Source organism: Melospiza melodia, chromosome 2 (genome assembly GCF_035770615.1).
Source record: "Melospiza melodia melodia isolate bMelMel2 chromosome 2, bMelMel2.pri, whole genome shotgun sequence".
NCBI lineage: Eukaryota > Metazoa > Chordata > Aves > Passeriformes > Passerellidae > Melospiza > Melospiza melodia.
Window position 1 is genome coordinate 82,297,385 of NC_086195.1, and position 22,493 is coordinate 82,319,877.

General features: G+C 38.4%; 1 protein-coding gene across 5 annotated transcripts in view; it reads left to right on the plus strand.

Annotated features, from left to right (window-relative positions):
• CDK8 (cyclin dependent kinase 8) overlaps nt 1–21,887 on the plus strand; it is a 68,910-nt gene extending 47,023 nt beyond the window's left edge. The window contains exons 1-10 of one of the 5 annotated variants that reach the window (XM_063149070.1): nt 541–557; nt 4,096–4,153; nt 6,901–7,032; nt 8,881–9,024; nt 10,885–10,954; nt 11,980–12,052; nt 14,307–14,404; nt 15,774–15,852; nt 15,972–16,130; nt 20,679–21,887. In XM_063149070.1, coding sequence (XP_063005140.1) covers nt 4,117–4,153; nt 6,901–7,032; nt 8,881–9,024; nt 10,885–10,954; nt 11,980–12,052; nt 14,307–14,404; nt 15,774–15,852; nt 15,972–16,130; nt 20,679–20,804 — 918 coding nt within the window. In that variant the 5' untranslated portion in view covers nt 541–557; nt 4,096–4,116 and the 3' untranslated portion in view covers nt 20,805–21,887. Of the gene's footprint in view, nt 1–540; nt 558–4,095; nt 4,154–6,900; nt 7,033–8,880; nt 9,025–10,884; nt 10,955–11,979; nt 12,053–14,306; nt 14,405–15,773; nt 15,853–15,971; nt 16,131–20,678 lie in introns of those variants that run through there. The other 4 variants (XM_063149067.1, XM_063149068.1, XM_063149069.1 and 1 more) reach the window with 4 other exon arrangements.
• Nucleotides 21,888–22,493: the final 606 nt, after the last annotated feature.

Here is a 22,493-nt window from a genome sequence, read left to right on the forward strand (position 1 = left end):
GCACAGCTGGTAACCTTAACATGCATCAATAGCCTTATGCAGTGAGGCAGGATACCATACTGGGATCATACAGAGTGGAAGATGCTGTGCAAGGCATGTAAAATAATCTCTCCACTGCATTTAGCATTAGTGAAGCCTCAGCAGGAGCAGTGTGTAATTTGCAGCACTGGAGTTCAAAGAAATGGGTGGCCCAAGGCAGAGCAGCTAGAGGAAATCAGCAAGAATGAGCATAGATCCCGAAACAAAAATAGCCTACCAAGAAACATAGCAGGAGAGGGCTTCAGGGTTTTTTTTAATCTAGGTAATAGGACTGAAGAGAGATGTTTGTCCCAGGAAGTGTTGGAAGTTCTTGCAGTGAAGGAGTGGCTGTCTGCCTTCTGCTAACGAAGAAGAGGCAAGGGGACTAACCTTGTTTGTGGTGTTAGAAGGAAAGGAGGAACACTGCAATGGAGAAGAGTGAAAGAGACAAGATTGCATGGGAATTGTGCAGCCTTCATCACCAGAGACTTCAGGGTGACCGTGAGCAGTACCATGTGAGATCAGGCAGATAGGTAAAGGTGACTGTCTCAAGTTCTTCACAGATCTGTGAACCTCTTTGGGTTTTTACCTCTCTTGGTTAAAATTAGCCTGCTGTTCAGAATTTCTTTTTGCACTTTGCAAATAATTGTTAAATTAGAAGTACCTAAAGATATATCAGTGTGTTTTCAGCAGTAATAGTGATTAAATACACAAGAGGATTTGTTTAGGAATCATAAAGAGGAGTCCTACAAAGGCAAATACAGGACAAGATAAGATTTAGTGCTGTGCCATTTCATAAGAATGAGCTCTCCCTCTGCTGTTGAGGTGGATTTGGGTGATTTTTCTTGAATTTAGTTCTGTGGGATTGCCAGACACTTTTGTTGGTCTCTGAAATATTCAGCTGTACATCCCTGCATGGCTCTTCACATTTGGTTTAGTTTCATAACAGGTTTCTCATTAGCATTTGTCTGGCATGCACAGATTATTTCACTGGATGACAAAAGTAATTATTCCTTTATTAGTACAAAAATTAGGGACTTTAGTTGGTAATTTGTAGTTATAAAAAAAAATATAGCTGCTTTAAAGTAGAGTATTTTCAGAATACAGTATAAGAATTTCTAAAAGATTTTGCTTCACTTGCGCAGTCCAAGTGATTTGAATAGGCAGTTTCAACTTCAATTTTCTCTGGATAATTAGAATTAAAGTGAAAATCAACAAATTCAACTAATGCTTATCCAAATTTCTCCCTTCTGCTTCTAATGACTGCTTATTTTTCTTTGCAAATAAATTTCTAATGTGTAATGAGTTGCCCAAGTAGACAACTCTGAGGACTTGTTGAGGTTTTTTATCTTCAGATAGTGGACTCGATTAAAAGATGTGTAACAATAATTCCTGACACATGTATTCACTTTTGTTAGTGGACTTCAGTGTTTTTCAGGGATTATTCAAAATGCTTAGTATTTAGGTATATCAATACTACTCCTATACTGATTTCTAGTAGATATCCCCCTATTAAATTAAAGTTGAATGGTCTTGTTTGGAAAATTTTTTGAACAAAAAATTGTTCCAGTCTCTGCATACAATGATTTTAGAAATGGAAGACTCCAGAATAAGCCATATAATTTACTTTTTTTTTTTTTTAACTCTGGTATATTTTTACAGTGATGTGACTACATAAATATTTTTGTCTGTAGGAAAAATCTTGTGTTCCAAACAGAGCTGTTTTCAGTGAAGGACTTGTGGCTTTAGAAAAAGGTTTACTGAATATTTCAGACCAACTGAGGGTTCTTTTTTATCTTGCTGCTTTAGAATACTCTTACACAGATTTCTGAATTGTCTCTATTGTTAAGTATGTCCTGTAACTTCTGAAATTTGAGTGTGCATCAAGCTGTTGATATGTACTTTGCTGACCAGTACTGTCTTACTGTGCTTTCTCATCTTTACCTGCCTTGACCTTAGGGTAGGAGATCTTTGGTGCAGGAATTGTTACCCAGTGCTGGGCTTATTAGTCATATGGTATAATACATTTGACAGTCTTTGTGTGAATAGGACTTCTTGTCCTTACCAAAATCCAAACAGTAAAATATTTTAAGGTGGAAATATCATGAAGGTGTTAAAAGCATTTTTGTAGAGTATTATGAACCTGTGAACTTGAAGGGGGAAAAATGGTGCTTGATGTATTATGTCCATATGTTATATATCTGAAAAATTCTAGTGCCTGTGTAATATATTGTTAACTCTAATGAAAACATGATAATTAGACATGTATCTTAACACCCCATATATATTGAAGCAGGTTTTGTAAAAGATGTGAATTTGTTCTTTGAGTCACAGTGTAGCAATAGAAAGATTTCTTTGGTGAAATGATGTATTTTCATAACTAGCGGATTGAATTGCCATAAAGTTCAGCACTAACTATGAATTTAAAGATGTATGCTGTTTGTTTATTTCTAGGACTTTTGTAGAGGCAATCTAAATTAAATGCTTTGAGAGCTGTGTGCCCACATTCGGAATTTTTTTAATGTTGAAGCAATACTTATCTGGAGTATATGCCTTTATTAAAAAAAAAAGCAAAAGGGGGTGGTGGCGGTGTGGGGAACAGTTTCTTCTGGAAATCACAGAGCTAATACAGCACAAGCTGGATCTGTTCTTCTTGCTGTTGGAAAGACAATGAAGTATATTTCACCTTTTTTGACCACATTTTTGATAAGATTTTCTATCCTTAACCTGTTCTCAGAAATGCAATGCCTCAGGTTCTTTTTACATATTTTGTCCAAGGATTGTAGAGTTTCAGAAATCCATTTTGCAGCCTTTCATAAACAACAATAATTTAATTTCTCAAGGAAAATTTTTGCTCAAGTGCTAATATTTTCTACCTTGTTTTTACATAATAGCAGTTACTTCTAGGTTGATATCATGTTGTGGTGTTCTGCTTCTTTGCATGTGTGTTTACATTAGAGCCTGATAGATTCAGGAAGACTTGGGAATATCCTAGAATGTGTTTAGAAAACCACACAAAGATAGTAGAATTTATTACGTTAACTTTTAGGTGGTCTGAGCTGTTCTGCTCAGGTACTCTTACCTTCAGATCTGTTTAAACTGGAAAAGCAAAGCAAGAGCTGTAACTCAACCGTACTACAATCTTAGAGGTCACAACTGAATAGGAATCCCTATTTTGTCCAGGATTTACAGAACTAATGGGTATCTAAATCACTCCATTAGAGAACAAGTCTGGCATACATTGTCAGCTTTACTTGTGAGTTTCTTTTTTCCCTCCAAATAAGCACTGTAGGTTTCATTATGTAAACTGTGTTAGGAGTTGAGGAATCCTGTGACTACAGATGCTGAGAATGGATTATGAGAAACAGGACAGCAGAAAATAGAGGATTATGAAGTGAGTTATCATCTTTCTAGCCAGCCAAACTCTAGCTCAGTTCTTTAACTTGCCTCCGTAGTAAAAGAAAAAAAGGAAAGACAGAAGAATAACGTAAAGGCAGTGCTTTCCAGTTTTGCAGCTGTGTGAATTGGTAAACACTTGTAAATAGGAAGAATTTAGATGAGTGTTCTCTCCAAAATCAAGTGATACGGTATTCTCTCCAATATCGAGTGATATGTTTCATCTGTATCTCACTTGTGTATTTTTATGTGCAATGTGTGTGCAAATGTGCCTAATAACCCTGGGAAAAGCTTGCTGTAGAGCTGGCTTCCCATCCCTGTGGTTGGGGTGGTGGGCAGCAGTGGGACTGCTTCCCACTGAAAGGATCTAGGGCAATTTGGGTAGAAATCTCAGCAGTTGGGTGGCTGCCAGCTGGTGCATGTTGAGGACAGACACTAGGGTGTGAGTAGGGAATGTGCTGCTGGAGCACAGCAATGCCCAGAAGAAACGAGAGGAGGATGCAGTCAGGGAGAGCCTGTGTCTGGGTCCTTGCACAGCGTTACTGTGACAGCCAAACTTGTCATTTTTATCAAAACAAAGTTGGTTTAAAACTGGCAAAACAAAACTTAATTAACTTTTCAGAGACTAATGTTTAGGTTTATCGTGGTATATGTATTGTATATTTATTTTTTTTTCCACAGAAACCTGCTAATATTTTAGTTATGGGTGAAGGTCCTGAGCGAGGAAGAGTAAAAATTGGTATGTTTATATCTTTGATAAGTCCCAGTGTAGCATTTAAGTTAGAATGTTCTGAAGGTGCAGCTGTACCACCTAAAGTAGTCACTGTATAATACCAGTATGTGCCTGGGCACATTGCCTAAATGCTGTTTTCTGAGTGACTGGCTTCATCATATTAGCCCCATGTAACAGTTCTGACAATGAAATGCTGTTGCCTCATCAATAGAAAGTGGAAATTGTCATTATGTTTTGCTTAAGTGGGTTTTTTTTTTGTGGGGTGGGGCATTTTGATGTGGGGTTAAAGATGACAGCTAGCTAGGAGGAAAGGAGGAGAAAAATGGGATTTTAAAATTTCCTCCATTTACCTCTAATGCCATGACATCTTGCTGCTGTTTATAAAAATCTAAATAGGGAACTACTCATTGCTACAAACCTTAAATCTTATAATGGAATCAAAGATGACAGTCAGCTTGCAAGGTATTTTTGAAGGAGTAGGCAGGTCCCTTGGAGATGAACACAAGGGATCTTAAAAGTGCAGAAACCACAGAAATCCATGCAAAATGTTTAGTGAGAGTGAATAGCTAATGCTAAATGCCCAGCCTGGGGTGTACCAGGTTAGAAAGGACCCAACACTCCACACTATTGTAACATTTTCTGGTGGGAGTTACTGTTTACAGTGAGAGGATGGTTTGTAGAAGTTCAATTGTTTTAAACTAAATACATAAATAAAAATTAACAGTAGTCTAAAAATAATAAACTGTACCAGGCTGTGCTTTATCATGGCAGTGCTACTAATGCACAGCCTGCTTACATTTGTTATGGTAATGCAGCCCCATTTAGAAGGGTTTTTTAAGGCTAGTTCATCTTTTTGACTTCCCCCTGGTTTTCTTTTGTGAGAGTACTCTTCTGCATTGTTGCTCTGTTCTCTTACTGTTTTGTTGATCTGAACTATATTGTTAGTCGCTAGTAGAAAGATTCAGGGTAGGATTTTCTGGGAGCATTCAGTGCTGCTCTAGGCCTTCCCTTGTGGAATCCAAGGAGTGATGGGCCAGGGTTGAATGTTTCTGCAGATCCTACTCTGAAAGTTTCTAATGCCTTTCTGAGCTTTTAAGGTTGGCAGTAGGGATTGAGGTCTGCATAGAAAACAGGTACAGCACGGACAACAAAAGGGAAAATTTCTTCATATTACCTTACTCTTCAGGAGGGTTTCTTCCAAAACAGAGCACATAGGTCATCCTCTGGACTCACTTTTGACAGTGGTGGTGATATTTGCTGTACACAACTACTTGCTAGTAATTGCACATAGACCACCCATTTATTTCTTAATTCATCGTTTTGAATTAATTTGAGAATAACTTAGTAAACAACTAAATTAAGTCAGACTCCTTTAATGGACAGGTGAAAGATTCTGTATTGGGCCACCAGTCCTCTGAGCCATCCATTCCCAGCAGGGAAAGAGGGAGGGGAACTTTGGATTTTGAAGTGTGTTATCAAAATGTAGATTTTCTTTTTCTTATTTTCTTAAGATTGTCACAGCCATAAAAGAATGCAGAAGTTATACACATACCAAGGGCTTCCACTTTTCCAGTGTAACTAATTTTTCTAAAAAATACATAACTGGTATTTTAACTTAAAATAATTTTTATAGTCTTTTTGTGTCACTTTGGGTCATAAATTCACTTTCTGCCAACAATTTTCCTCATTATTCATAGTTATTAGTGACTTGACCAATTTTGAGTAATTGATATTTTAATGTAGAAAACTGTAAAACGTTTCTCTTTTTAAATGCCTTAAAGCAATCATAAATAGGAATGCATATGAAAAAATAATTAAGGATTGTGTAGTCAAGTTAGAGACCTATATTTACACTGCAGTGTTTCCTCATTGGGCCATAGCATGTAGGTCCTTTTCCTTCAGGGTAGCTACTCATCTCATTTCATTCAAGTTTTTCTCAGCATATGAATATCCCTACATGAGAGAGTCACTCTATCTTGGGATTTGGGGGTTGGTGGGTCAGGAAAGCAATTTCATGGGAGAAGCTGTACATTTTAGTCTCTGCCCATTTTTTCCTGTATGACTTATATTTAGTTGTTCAGACAACTTCCTAGGCAGTTGTACGCTACAACTTTTAGAAAGCAGTTTTTAATGATATAATGCCCACAACCAAAATTTTAAAATCATAGCCTGAATGGTATTCAGCACTGATATATTGGTATTGGAAATGCATCTTGATAGAAAATCAGCAAGGAGGCAGATGCTGTTAGGCTTAGGTGCTGTTTTTGTGTGAAGGAAGTCTTGCCACAGCTAACTCCATGAAGAGGGAGATTTTGTCATGTACACGTATGTATTATAAATCATTCTAACCTTTGCAGAATCTGCATTTTGCTTGCTTTAAAAATTGCTGCTTTGTGAAAAAAACATCCTGTAATAATGGGAATATTTTGCCAGAGAACATCAGGTAAAATGAGTCAGGATTTACCAGTGTCCTGAGGAGTTGATGCACTTCTTCAGAACAATGGTTAATTCATTGTTGTAAATGACTCATGTTAGTAATGATTTATAATGATATACTCCATAGGTGATGCCATCCAGTAACTTCTACAGAAAGAAAATCTGCTCAGAGAGTTCATATCTGCTACAGTCTGCCTTTGCATTTTATTTAGGAATGATGATAGTGCTAACAAGTAAACTCAATCAGTTTGTTCATAAAAAAAAAAAGATTATTAGTTTCCCTCAAATTTTAAAGCGTCTCTCTTTGAATTTTGCAGCTGACATGGGCTTTGCCCGATTATTTAATTCACCTCTGAAGCCTTTAGCAGACTTGGATCCAGTAGTTGTAACCTTCTGGTATCGAGCTCCAGAGTTGCTTCTTGGAGCAAGGCATTATACCAAAGCTATTGGTAAGTAAATTGGACAAAAATGTACTGTTTTGTTCTTTATGAAAACTGTACCCAAATATTAAAGCTTTGATAAATTGTTCAAAGGACTGTAGCTAAGTTAAAGGTATGTTCCTTGTTTCTTGAAGAAACATTAATGTTTGACAAATTGATTAGTTTCCTGGGGTCTCAGGCTATATATAGAAATGAAATATATTGCTGGGTTTTATCTCCAAATGCCCTGCAATGCAATCTAAGTTTGTGGCTTTCACACAGGACTTTCATAAATGCTGTTAGAGGCTATAAAAATATGGAAGCATCTTTGAACTGCTAGTAGAATTCATATTAGGATGACTTTGAGGCACAGTGCATTAAATTTATTGCAGAGGTTATTACCTAGTGTAATAAAGATATGCAATAAAGAATGTACAGAATGGAAAATATAGTGGCTTCACTGAAGCTAAAATGTAAAATTAAGCTGCATTTTAGCCTCTCTGTGTCTTTGAAAAAGACAGCTGACAGATGGCCAGAGCTTTTGTGGGCTGTATAAGGGGAGCAGCCCAGCAGCAAACTGGAGGGAGATTAGATTCACTTCTACTGCATTGATCAGCTTTGCTGTGGAAGGGAGAGAGACTGTAGGGAAAAGCACTGGGAAGATTTCTCTTGCTGCCTGGTTTAAAAGATGTGTTAAAGGCTGGCAACCAATTCTGGGAGCAAGTAACTTCCCTGGCAGCTACTCCACTTTGCACAGACATGGAGGTTGTATGTCAGCATGCTGTGTTGTTTCTGTAACCTGACAGTCTTCCTCAGAACTCAATCTTTTTTTCTTGTTTTGTTTTGTTTTTTTTTTAAGATCCTGTCTGTGTTTCTGTCAGCAATTCTCATGTTTATGCCTTAAATGTATTCGTTTACTTTTCTGTTAATACCGTGTTTCTTTTATAGATCAGATAAATTTGTTTATGTTCCTTCAAACTGCTTAATTTGTTGTATTTTCATGTTCTCTCACTTTACTGCTGTTTCTTCTGATGGCAGCGTGTGAAACTGCATGGGCAGTCATAGCCTTCAGTGCACAGTTTTTTCAATGTAGATAAAAAATTACTGTGTACAAACACTGAGTAATGGAGTTATGCTGTTTGCATTATTTGCTTTTGTCCTTGTTTATGACTTTGTTCATTCAAGGCTCAGAGTAGCACCACTTTGAGTTTAAAATTGTGTTTGTATATACTAGGAAAGAATTGAGAAAACAACTGGGAAGATTCAGGAGATCTGAATATTAGATAGGAAAGCAACAGTGAAAAGAGAAAGGTTGTGGGATTTGGGTTTTTTTTTTTAATGAATGTTGTGGAAAAGTTGTGAGGTGTATGGGCTTGTAGCAATTTGTATGTTACTCTCTTTCAAGGTGTAATTTGGTTTTTACCAACACCATTACTTGTCAGCTTGTATTTTTGGGGTCATTTACTCCTTAAACTTGGCTGATGAGCAATTGCACATTTCTTGATCAGGACAATGTGGCACTGAAAGGACAAGATGCCGGTTGGCTTTACTTTCTTGATGTTTTGTGTGTTGACCATTATCCCAATAGTTTCCTTCACTTTTATTCTTAACCAGAATAATTTTTTACAATGTTAAATGGTAACTACACTTCAAAAACCCCACAAAAACTCGTATGCTCTTCTCTCAGCTCCTCTGTAGTTTCTGAATTGGGTACCTCCATTCAAAGCTAAAAGAAAAAGTTGAGGAAGTATTGCACTTCTACAAAGTAGAAACTTGACCTTATCTCTGATAAGCTAAACACTAACATTCTACCTCATCCAGATGGTTTTGGAAAGATTCATTTGTTGTTCTTTTTATTTCTGTTCTCCTTTTTTAAAGATATTTGGGCCATAGGGTGTATATTTGCAGAGCTGCTAACATCAGAGCCAATATTCCATTGTCGACAAGAAGATATCAAAACTAGTAATCCTTATCACCATGACCAGCTGGACAGAATATTCAATGTAATGGGATTTCCTGCAGGTACATACTGTTTTTTTTTATCACTGCTGTTCAAAGAAAGATATCCATATTGCTTTCTTTGCATATGAAGGTGGCAGCTGATCAAAGCAGCAAAGCTGTTCAAACACAATCTTTATTTCATGAGTTATAGATCTAGAATCCAATGGTCAAATTAGGTATGTTCCCTTTTATTGATGATAGGGTTATCTTTGTGTATACATATACCAATGCTGTATTATTTTAAAAGAGTGTATTTAATGCTGGGTGATTAAAAATGAGAAGGAGTATTTCTACATTGCTTCAGTACTGATTATTGATTTGCAAGGTGACTGATGATTTATGAATCCAGGCAAAAAATATATACATTTAGTGAATATTATGCATTTGTTTAGCTCATGCCAAATTAAATGTAGCGTTTGGAAGTAAATGGAGGGTATTAATCCCCCCCCACACACCTGGTGGAAAGCTGGTGTATAGAAAAAATTTCTTTCTTCCAAGAACTGGTTGTATGAACCAAAACAAATTATAGTGGGAATATCACTTGTTGCATTTTCCCCTCAGTGTTGGTCACACTTTGTTTTTATGCAGGCTGCCTTGTTTCTTCAGTTAATACTTTGTCTTCTAGTGTTCACAGGATTGCAGGAGTCAGAGTAACAGGGGCCTTATTTTTGTTTTAAACTTTTTGTTTATCTTTCTCCTCACTGCTTGTGTTCCCTGCTCCACTATTAATTGTTTGGTTTTTTTTTCCTGAACTTGCCTCTTCCTTTCACATGACTTTTGTGGTCTATATGTTGGTGTTGGTTCTGGAATTTTGTTATTAAACATGCTGTTATTTTTGCTTTTGCCTTTTTTTGTGTGTGTACGTGCTTCATTGCTTCTGTATTGATCTGTGAGATTCATGGAAATGTTGCCTTTGCATATTGTCTCCTTAGTTTTGCTTCTTTGAGCAATACTGTCCCCTTCTGCTTTTGAACTAGAAATTTACCCTGTTATACTTTTCTTAGTTCATTTGGGTTTTATATTGGTTCTGTATAGCTTATATAAGTAGATCATACTCTCATTTTGGTTTTCTGATTGGATTAATGAATCCTTTCTAATGGTCTGTGTTTGACCTTTGGAGTTCTTTGGTTTTTTCAAGAAATGCTTTTCCTTCAATTGCAGCATTTTTTTGCGTTTTAATTGACACTTAAACTAAGTGTTCTGCAGTAGTGATCAGACTTAGTAAATATTTGAATTGAACCAAATTAGTTGGCCACAGAGCTTTTTCAAGAGTTGGAGCTTAACACATTTGAAGTTAGGTGCTGGTAGTAAATTTTTTGTTTTATTTTAAAATCCATTTTAGGCTTAGTCTACTTTGAGGTGAATTATTCTTCATTTTGAGTGTGCATACTTTACTTTTTCTTAACTTTTTGTTTAATAGCAGTATATTTTACTTTGCTGAAGTACCTCTGGGCAGTTTCTTGTTACTAAAAGTGCTGTCAAAACAGACAATCCATTAGAAGGAGACAGGGTTTGCTGGAGGTCTGTGTACTCCTGTCCTGAGATCACAGCTGTGTCTAAATAAATTAAGTAACAGTCCTGAAGGGTTCAAGCTCAAGCCTGATGTGTTTTTCTTCAGCATTGTTTTTTGCCCACTGTAGCTGGCATCTTTTTTCAAAATTCTTGAGTTAATCAGCACACACAGCTGGAACCTCTTAGGTTTTGGTATGATTTATCGTGAAGAGATGATGAAGGAGTAGGAGCTAGGGAGTACAAAGGCATAAGACTACAAGGTTAGAGAGGTAGAATTTAAAAAAACAAATATCAAGGCTGTGGAGATACTTGGAAATGCTTTGTTTTACTCAGAGAGAAAGGGAAAAAATAATTAATACTGCTTTGCAGATAAAGACTGGGAAGACATAAAAAAGATGCCAGAGCATTCAACCTTAATGAAAGATTTCCGGAGAAACACGTAAGTCTGGGTTGAGCTTTCTTAAGAAAGCTTATTTTATATCTCTTTCCTACACTAAATTTCTGAAGTTTGAGTAGTTTTCTATGTAGATGCCAAACAAGGACTATGAAATTGTTATGGCTTGGATTATGAAAAATAAAGTTGTTTCATAATGGTGAACTTGGCCTGTTGAAGTGGTGTGTATCAGAGGAGTAGCCAGAGGCTGTAAAGGGTAAGGGTGGCAGCTTTGAAACAGGTCATGCCAGTAAGACCTCAAGCAGCTCTGCAGTTTGCAAAGCACAGTGTGTCAAAGCACAGCTGTTCCCAAATCTGTGGTACTGGCAGTGATTTTCTGTAATAGCTGCTTAAAAGGGGTCTGGTAACCTTACACCATTTCCAGCAAACAGTGGGTATAATTGTCAGGTTTGGTGTCTAGGGTAACTTACAGTGACTGAAGAGGAAAATGTCCTTCAGCTTTGCTGTCACATTGCCACAGGCTAATACCTGCACTTAAAATGCCACCCCATTGCCTGATTTCTGTGCTGAGGCATTTGGGGCTGTATAGTTACAGGCATTTCTTGTATCTGCCATGTTATTGCATCCATTTAGAAACTTCTTTTTTCAGCTTCTCTTCAAAAAGTAAATACGTGAATGTTCTTGTAGCAACCTGTAGGTTGCAGGAGAGCATTCAGATGAGCTTATTTTATATCTTCACTGCCATGAGAAATACACAGAATCAAACAGTATAGTAGTAAAATTGCTACCAGGCAGTTTAAATCCAGTTGATAGTTTGCTGTCTGCACACTCTGCGTTCCAAGTGTGCTTTTGGTGTGGATGTTATACGCTTTTATAAGGATGTGAGGGAAACATGCCTTTCTGCAGTTCTCTTAAGCAATCTCTGGTGTTGATAGTTGAGGTTTTTCCCTGCTTATTGGGTTAGCAGGGAGACTAAACTGTCCTTATTAATATGTTTTGTGACTACCAGGAAAACTTTGCAGTATCAATGTTTTGCATATTAGAAATATCACTTCTGTTTACTTTTCTAGGTATACCAACTGCAGCCTTATCAAATATATGGAAAAACACAAAGTTAAACCAGATAGTAAGGCATTCCACTTGGTAAGTTCCTGCAGACATAAAAAAATCCCTTATATATGTTACAGTTGTTTCAAGTAAGAGTTGAGCTAGTGTCAAGTCCAATGTAACTAACTTTATAAATAAATTTAGGAATAACTGATACTCTGCACTCTGACAATTGCAAAATCACTATCTTCTCACATTGATGAAGTATCTTCTCACATGGGTAAAATGATTCTGAGTTTCATTCACTGGATTAGGTTCACTAACAAGTAATTCTGAAGTTTTTGTTCTTGAAGTTGTGTTATAGTTGTGTTAGCCTGTAGTTACATTTGCAGTGTTGCTGCAATCCTTATTCATTTTGCTGCTTTGCATACTTTCAATAGTTTATTTTTACTTTTAAAAATTCCTATATGCCTGATTTTTTTTGATCATCCATGTGGTTACTTTGGTCCATATAAGCTGTAATGATTGTCCCATCAATAGATGATATATGAAGTTTACTGCATATTTATTGTGTCATTTAGTCAGGTGATCTTTACATCAAGCAGTTTTTAAAATAGAAAATATTTGTAATAATATATAGAATGTTCACTTCTGTGTGGCATCTGTACAAGGGGGCAGAACTGAAGTTTTGATCCCCTGGGTGGATAATGGTTGCACAGTCATTTTGATTTCTTTTTGTATGGCTGATTATGACCAAGACTTGTCATCCTGTAATGGACAGCTCTAGAATCCAGTCATCACAAACTATGCTAGTATTTTGCAGTGCTTTTCATTTGTGTTTTTCAGTGTGTTGGCAGTTCTTTGTCATGTTTTGCCTTATCCTTTTCTGGCTCTTGGCAATGCTTTTTGAGAGAGTAAGAATTGGCTTGTTCAGCATGCTATTCTATAAAAATTTCATGTAGACTCAGAGAGCTGTGAGTTCTTGTGGATGATGTGAAAAACAAAACTGAATTGATGGTGGTAATTCGTAGTTATCAAGTTTCAACCATGCTGTCAAAACTGAAGGCTGAGGAGGGAAATGTACTTTCTCAACCTCAGCTTTTGAAGTATAGAGATTTGCATTGCAGTTATGAATTCTCACATGTAGTTATGAATTTCTCCTAGTGAAAGAAGACCAGTTCATGATACTGGATCTTTTTAAAAAGGTGAAATGTATGAATCCTATAAAAAGCATGAGTAGGAAATGTAAATTAATTTTATTTACATACGTATTTTCTTGTTTAAAAATACACACTGCAGATTAAAAGTGAAGCATTTGTCATAAAGTCTTGGATGATATGTCATGGTGTAGTTTTGCTTTGGACAGTTCATTGTATTGTTGAAACATGAAAACTCACTATTTTTCTGTGTGGTATCTGAAGGTTATCTCATGTTGCTTGCCCAGCACAGCTGTATTCCACACAGCTGCTAGGGTGGATGGAGAGAAGTATCTGCATGTACAGCAGACTTTTTGAATAAAAACCATGTAGTTTAAGAATGCATCGCTGCAACTCAGCACTAGAGCTAAATAAAATAGTTATGGTCTGGTGTTCCTAGTTCACAAGGCCTCGTCTGGGGTGTTGTGTCCAGAGGAGGACCATAAAGGTGATCAGAGGTCTGGAGCACCTCTCCTCTGAAGACAGGCTCAGAGAGCAGGGCTTGTTCAGCCTGGAGAAGAGGAGGCTCCCACAAGACCTTATAACACCTTTCAGTACTTGGAAGGGAGTCTCCAAGAAAGCTGGAGAGGAACATTCTTTTGATAGAACAAGAGATAATGGCTTTTTAATGAAGGAAGGTAGATTTAGATTGGACATTAGGAAGAAATTCTTTATTCAGAGAGTGATGAGGCACTGGAACGTGTTGCACAAACACGTTCAGGATGCCCCACCATTGGAAGTGTTCAAGGTCAGGCTGGACAAGGTGCTGAGTAACCTGGTCTAGTTAAAGATGTCCCTGCCCATGGCAGGGGGCTGGACTAATTGACCTTGAAAGGGCCCTTGCAACCCAAATTATTTTGTGATTAAAGGTGCTAGTACATTGTGGAAACTTTTTGAATGGTTTTGATAGAACACTGGTGACTGGAACTGAATGTCCTGGTCTTTGCAAGTGAAAATAGGTGTCCTTTGATAGGAAATAAAGTCACTATTTTAACAGGGCAGAAGAATGTGGGTATGCCATTTATGGTTAGGCTTTTGAGTTCACACACATTTGTATCATCTTAACTTTCAGGAATACAGTGAAGTTTCTATAAATGGTTTTGGTAATGTAAAGGTGTTTTTTTCTTTCTTTTTTCTTTTTTTTTTCTTTTCAGCTTCAGAAATTGCTCACTATGGATCCAATAAAGAGAATTACCTCAGAACAGGCTATGCAGGATCCTTACTTCTTGGAAGATCCTCTTCCCACATCCGAGTAAGTGGTCTGTTTATTAACTTATCAGTGCATTCAGAGATGCTTTAGAGCTGTGCCTTCTCTCTGCCCGAAGTATGTTTGTGAATATTGAGCTAAATACTGGCTAACAACCGAAGAGAGCTATAACCACTAAAATGCCATTCGTGGTTTTTAAAATTAAGTAGCATTTTTATTAATCTCTTGCTTTATGGAACTTTGATCCTATTAGTTGCAGCACTAATCTTGTTACTCACTGACAGGTTGATTATGCATGCTACAGATCTTGTAGACAACTGCTAAGTGCCCGCAGGTCCGCTTCTCTGCCTCAGAATGCCAGATGACAGTCTCTAATTAGTTTACATTTTTGTCTTAGCCTTTGTTGTAAATTCACTGGGTGGGGAAAGTCAAGTCTGTGTCTCTGTGCTGTCATCCTTAACAACTTAAATCCATTTTCTGTAGACACTCCTCTGTTTTGTTTGCACAGGCGGATTTACAAAAGGGAGAGAATTTATGGACAGTGAATGATTTCATTAAAAATTAAGCCCTTCTTCCAAAAGGCTAGCCAGAGAAGAGCATGACTGTACACCCTTTTAGGAAAGCTATTAGTACATCCTGTCTGTGATTCTCTGCTCTTATGTAGGGAAGAATTTATAAAATATGTATACTTATAAGGAATTAATTAAAAATGAAATTATTTCACGAAAGCCTGCTGGATTATTTATAGCATTTCCTGAACTGTCTCTGTGATTTAAAGTCATGCAAACAATTGACTGTTGCAGAAACTGCTTTTAGGATAGTGTTTGGCATTTTTCTCAAATTTAGGTTGACGTTTTAATGTGAATGCACAGTGAGTGTTGCTAACAGGTGTACAGAGACTTTATTATAAATACATTCTACTGATGAAGGGCAGGTAAATATTAGCTTGCACTAGAAGTAGCAAATCCATGTGGACTGTGAGGTATGAGTTGACAGGTGAAATTTCTAGTTACTTTTAAACTTTTTTCCAGGTGTTTTTTTTTTTAATAGTCAGTGAAGTTTCCAGGAATATTTATAGTTAGTCCTGAAACTGTGAATTACAGAATAGCTATAAGTGAGATAGCTCTTTGTGCCCTTGTGGATACCTAACAAGTGATGGACCAACAAAAAAATTACTGGGAGCTTAAGTTAGTGTGTAAGAGTCAAATGAACATTGAAATCGAGTATGTAAAAATGATTATGTTTTTGCAAAGTTTAGAATATGGTGATAGTCAGTCAGGGAGAACTTCTCCCTTAGTTACAGGTATGAAATGATGGCTTAGGCAGCTTGAAACTATCATGGGTAAAGTGTGAATCTTACAGGTCTTACCCTTCTGTTCTAATACAGTGATAAATAGACTTTTCTGGGGGACAGTGTTTTTGCAGGTTGTCAAATCCCTTACCCAAAACGAGAATTTTTAACAGAAGAAGAACCAGATGATAAAGGAGACAAAGTAAGTACTAGAAGAACAGTATCATCATGTTTCACTGGCTTTTACACTATTTCCTGATTTTATGTTATTTCATGTACTGTTTTTGAGTTGAATTTTTTCTTTGTGTTCAAACAATTGAGAAGAACCAGCAGCAGCAGCAGGGCAATAACCATACTAATGGAACTGGTCATCCAGGGAACCAAGACAACAGTCACACACAGGGACCCCCACTGAAAAAAGTGAGAGTTGTTCCTCCTACCACTACCTCAGGTGGACTTATTATGACCTCAGACTATCAGGTATTTTGTTTTATTCACATATTGTGTAATTTTTTTTCATGTTTAGAGCAGTGTTTCTTCAAACTGAAAAAGTAATTTTGTAAATGTCACTGTATTAATTGTTAATTTTTGGCTTTTTTAAAATTCATTTAGCTGATGATTTGTTAATATCCTGATGTTCTTTAGGTTAGCAGTAAGAGAATTAGGATCAGACATTATTAGAGTTACTACCAATTCCTTTCATATTAGGGAATGCTAATGGTTATGGACCAGGAGCCTGTTATGCTGTGTTCTGTATCACCTAAAAATGCCATTTCTTGCTTGAACAAACCTGCAGTGGTAGGAGGCAGGATGTTGCAGTAAAAAAGCTGTGAAATAAGAATCTGAACAAGTGTTTTAGTCGGTTAATGGATGTGGAAACAGTGTTTTGGATGACAAAGACTTGGCATGATGCTGTCATAATCTCATTTGAAGATCAAGGGAGATTCCAGGTTGAGTAAGCCAAATATTGCAGATCTGAAGACAGGTGAGGTGGTGGCAGTCAATGAGTGAGGAAGATGAGGAGGCACATTGGGAAAAAGCACTTGCGGAAAACATGAAAAATGTGTTCTGGCCTTCCTGCATTTGAGCTTGTGGTCAGACATTAAGAAATCAGAGCATGGAGTATAAGAATATCTTTGTCATCCCAGCAAATGACACCTGAGTTTTTGGGTTTGGATAAGCCTACTACTGGAGATGGGGGAGAAGAGAGTCAAGGACAGAACCTTTGGTTAATACAAGCTTAGAAGTTATAAAAGAGGAGCAGAGAAGACTTCAAATGATTCACAAGAGCAGTTAGAGAACAGCAGATTTTTGCCAGCCTAGGGAATAGGGGATTTCAAGAGGAGGCATGCTGCTGGAAGTGTTAGCCTGCAGGAACTGACCATTACATACTGGTTTGCATGGAATGCACGGTACAGGGGGCCAGACAGTCTTGGATGAAATCAAAGGGTGGGGAAGTTGGAAACTACTGGCAGTGTTTTGAGTTAATTTAAAGGTTGCTGTGTAAATGTGAGACCCTGATAATGGAAACCCACTTAGCTGGGCTTACAGTCTGTAGCAAAACATGGGGAGAGTTAAAAACAGAGTCAGTAAAGCTGCTGCTGTCAAGTTGCCTTTCAGTTTGATACAGCTTCTCCATGAAGCACCAGTGGGCTTTGAAATCTTGTGTTTCAGAGTTTGTTCCTCAGAGAACCAGATAGCCTCAGAAGCTGCCTGGGGGGCATTACCTTCATCCTTATCTAAATCTGTGTACTCTCAGCATTGGCCAAAACTTGAAAGTACTACAAAAATGTAAAATAAGATCATTTTCAGGAGCTTTATTGTGAGACTCTTCATGTAGTCACCAAGTGCCTTTGTTCAGTTTATCCCAGGATATCAATAACACATCAGTTTGCAAGTCATTCTCCTTGAACAATATACATTTTTAGAGCTGTTTGAGACAGTGGTGAGCCTTAATTATCGTTCTGCAGGGTGGGGTGCCTCTAAGTATAAATGCCATCTTTTAGCAGGATTATCCATCACAGGCACACTTACAGGAGTTTCATCCCTTTCAACCTGGCAAGCTGCAGTCAATTGCTTTTTTGGCCTTTTAACTGGCTCTTTCTTCCACTTCTTAAAAACACACACAGAGCAGAAGGCAAATGCAGCTGTAACTTTCTTAATGTTGCCCTCGGGTGGAGTCACACGTCTAAGGAGGTTGATTCAGAGGCTGTGTGTACTGTGTCAGGGTGCCCCATTTACATGCCCTATTTACATGCCCTTCACCTCATTTTGCTGCTGCATTGGGGCGTTTTGAATTAACTTCAGCTCCCAGTTTTGTGAGCCAGAGCTGAGGTTTGCCGGCTGACAAGTAAGAGGAATCAAATTGCTTGGCCAGAATTGGCATTGGTTTGTTTTCAGTTCATGCCCATCAGAATTTTTGCATTTGCAGATATCCATCCTGGGATTACAGCTGGGGACAGCCCTTGTTAACAAAAACAATTTCAGAATACTTCTCCCTTAAAATAATGATAACTGCTGCTTTTCTGTCTCAGGAGCTCTTACTGCTAACTTGACTACTCCTGACCAGTCTTTCTGCTGTCTCTCTAGGAGGGAAAATGCCTGGTTTTCAAAAAAATATATCCTTTCACCCCTAGCCTTGCAAAGAGACAGTCCATAGATTTGTTCTGATTAAGGTGTCTGGAAAACATGATAATCAAAGAGAGGAGACCTGAACTTGCCAGCACTAGAACAAAAGCAGTTAAGAGTTTCCCACTGATGGTTTCAGATCTCCCTGAAAAAAATTCCTCACATTTTTTGCTTCTGATCCAGCAGCTTGAGGAGAGGGAAAAAAAACATTACAATACAGCCCTCTGTTTTAATCAAGCACCTGTTCCTTTGTTCTTCATTTGATTTGCTCAAATTCCCCATATAAAGCTTGTGAAGGAGGATTGCCATCTCCTGGGCAAGGCACACTAAGACAGTTTCTGCATTCACTCAGAAGTCAAATCACTCTCTGCAGGGCACATTGACCTCATATCCTTTTCTGCCATGCATAAAAATAGTAGACACATGGCACACAGACTTGCCTCCTTGTTTAAATCTGCAATGTGACACTCCCAAAGGCAATGTGATTAAGCAGGCTGGAGCAATTCCACTACCCTGAGCTTTTGCTTGGGATAACCCTCTGGGTGCTTAATGGTATTTAGAAAGGACTGGATATTTACTTTTTTTCTTAAACAAAAGCCATTTGTTGCTCTGAGTGTCATGAAGGAATCTGATTTTTCATTGCCTCTGTCTTAAAATAAGATCTGTTTTAGAAGTCAGGATGCAGGGAGTGTTTTCCAACTGAAATGAGTGGTCAGTTTTAGATGGTTAAACTTGTGACAGTTTCCTACACACAGGAGCCACACACAGGCAGAACCAGCATTTGCTATTTGAAGTATATCCTGTATTTGTAACATGGAGAAGGGTGACCCCGAGCTGTGACCCTTCTGTTGATGAGTGCCTCAGTGTTCCTCTCAAGGCTGAAGGCAAATGTCAGCAAAGTTCAGTCACTGTGCTAACGGTGTGGATCTGCAGTGCTGGTTTGCTCCCACTGACATGAAGTGCTGGTCCAGCCATTTCTCCCCCTTTTCTCTAGAGGTGTTAGCTCAGCCCTCTGAGTGTGTGTTAACAAATAGGATATGCCTTTTTTATTTCTGCCATCATCTCAGCTTCCTGGGTATAGCTTCTGTTCTAAATGCTGTACAAGAAAAAATTAGGGTTTTTGTTTTATGTTGTGACTTAATATTTTACTTTCTCAGGGTGTTGGTTCACCACAGTTTTTTCCTATTCAGGTGTCAGTAGCAATGCCCTAGTCCTGGAATAGTTACTTTTTAGAAGTTTCCAGACCTCTTCTAGGAGCAGCTTTTCCTAAAAAACATAGTATGTCCTGTGATATCAAGAATTCAGAAGCTACACAGTTTCTAAATGCTCCAAAGTTTGTGAGGGCATGTAAACCTTAATGTGGATGTAAACCAGCACAGTAATGTACTGAAATTGTGTTAATTTAATGAAATGTTCAGTGCTACTAAGTGATCAGATACTTACTGAAATTCTCACAGGCTGTCCTTCTTTCCTTTATAACACATCATCAGTAAATAATAACTTTTAGGTTAAAATTGAAGTAGGCAGTTCCTGGTTTGTGGAGAGCTTCTTGCAATGATGAATGTTCCACTCAAATAATTGTGGGAATGCTGGTTGAAAGGGACCTCTGGAAACCATTTAGCCAAGTCTCCCACTTGGAGCAGGGCTGTTGGTAGTTCTCACTCAGGTTAGCATGGCTTTGTTGAGTCTTAAAAGCCTTCCTAGAGAGAGAGCCCTCACAGACTCTATGGGCAGGTTCTTCCAGTGCTGTACTGGCTCCTTGGTGGTCCCTCCTCCAGTGTCCCACCTGAACCTTCCAAGCCACAAACTAAGGACATTTTTGCCTGAAATATCTGGTTCCACTGAGGAACATGTCACTGTTGTCCTTAAACTCTCTTTTGAGCATTTTAAGGCTGCTGATGGATGACACCTTAGCCCAGCCACAGTACTGCCAGCCTGTGGTTACACAGAAGGGTAGCAAGTATATCCTCTATGTGTGAAAATCTCCAGAATAAGGCAGAGTGGCTCATCAGCAGTAAGATGCCTCACCTGGACCTCCACCCCAGCCTGCTTTCCTGCTAGGAGAAGGGAGCAAGTGGAGAAAACCACTGCCATGAGCGGTGGTAGCCCAGTGTCACGTGCAGGTGCACAGTAGCCCTCTGGAGGGTTGGCTGGAGGTTTGACTGTGATGGGTGAAGATTCCCATTAGGGTAGATAGCAGAAGGCTGGCAGGTCTCACTTTCTTATCTGGTATTCCTGATGTCTGTTACCTGCTGTAATCAAAGTGGAACAAAGCCTGGAAGTGCAGCTGCTTTGAGACTGTGTGTGCTGGGTGCCTCTTGAGGAAAGGAGTCAGTAGGCGAAACCGTCTCTCCGTGTCCGTGTTACGAAGGGCTGTGTGTCTGTGCTTCCCCCCTGCAGCGTTCCAACCCCCATGCTGCCTACCCCAACCCCGGACCAAGCACATCGCAGCCCCAGAGCAGCATGGGCTACTCAGCTACCTCCCAGCAGCCGCCGCAGTACTCGCACCAGACGCACCGGTACTGAGCCGCAGCCGGAGCCCGCCCTGGGCCGCAGAATGTACTGTACAACCACACCTCCCACCGTCCCGCCACGGCGCCGGGGCTCCCACCTTGTACCTGGTCTTGGGGTTAGACTTGAAAAGGAAGCGCTAGCACGGTTTGTGTTGTGGATATGCTACTTCTGTAGTTTACTTGACATGGTTCAGACTGAGCGATGCATTTTTTTCAGTGACAGTCTGTAGCAGGTGAGGCTGTGAAATGTGCTAGGGGCAAGCATTTTTGTTGTCGTATGTGGTGAATTCTCTTGATGTAACAACTTCATCTGACTGGTAGTACGCGACATCTTTGAACTGGTACTTGAAGCATACAGTATATGTTACCATGGCAAAAAAAGCAAACTAACCGTAACTCTCAGACAGTTTTGATAGACATTTATTTTTAGTGACTTTTGTGGGTTGGTTCATTTTTCAGCTAGATCGATGTTTTATGACCGACATGATTGCTACGATGAGATTTTTTTAAGAACATGGAAGCGTTTGCATTTTTTCCCAGCAATTACAAGCGTCCCAAAGATTTATTTCCAACATAAGTTTTTGTTTTTGTTTTGAAATCTATGACTTGACTGGTATTAAAGCTGCTATTTGATAGTTAAATAAGTATGTTGTCATTGATATAAACATGTTTGGTTCAGCAAACAAACTAAAATGATTGTCATAGACAGTGTTTTATTTTTTTCCTGTTGGTGTTAATGATTTGTGAGCATGCTTTGGGATTAAAAAAAGCATGAATGATATTTCCTAAAAAGGTGCGGCATCCATTCAGATATTTTGTCATGATTTTTGAGAACCAGCTTGGTGTAGTGGGTTTTAAATTTTGTTCAGTTTGTTTTTTTTTTTTAAATGTTCACACGTTGTTTAGGGGTGCCATTCCTACTGCAGAGGAACAAGATGTTAGGAGAGCCTTAGAATTTATGAGGAAAAACTTACATACAATGTACTGTATCAAACTATTTTACATGAATGACACAAGTATTCTGAGTAAAAAAAAAAAAGTCAAACATTGTTAAAACAAGGTGTTATGTAATAAATTTATTTTTCATAAATCTGCATTATGACCTTTGCCTGTATTCCTTTTCATCATTGAAAACCCCCTGCTCCCCCATTCATACATCTATATCAGGTTGTGTTCTGAGAAACAGCATTCAGCAGGAATTTTTCTTGCAAGGCAGGCTTCCATTATTTGGTGAGAAGGATAATTTTTCTTTTAAACAGCAGGAAAAAAAGGGCATTACTCCTGTTCTGTTCATGTAGCTGATGAGCTGGAGATACTCTAAAAGTGGGTTTATTCCTAGTGACATTTCCTAGATCTGACAGTTCCTTATCACCTACAAAATCCAGAAGCATTCCTGTCTGGATGTTCTTCTGAGGTTTCTGTAGCTCATTCTTATTTTGGTAGGTAATACCACACCATGATTTTGACATAAATATATGCAATACACGCCGGATATTTTTCTGCAGGTGCTTCATGTAGTGTGAATATCAACTGGTGTGATTCATCTCCATGCACTGAGATGCCAGTGGGGGGCAAAACAAAACCCAAATCGTTAGTCTGCCTGAAAGGCAAACCATGTTTGAAGTGAAGATTAAACTGCCTGACTGGATGGACTACAGGCTCAAGTATTCAGAAGGCTTAAAACTGAAGAAGAAAATCTGAG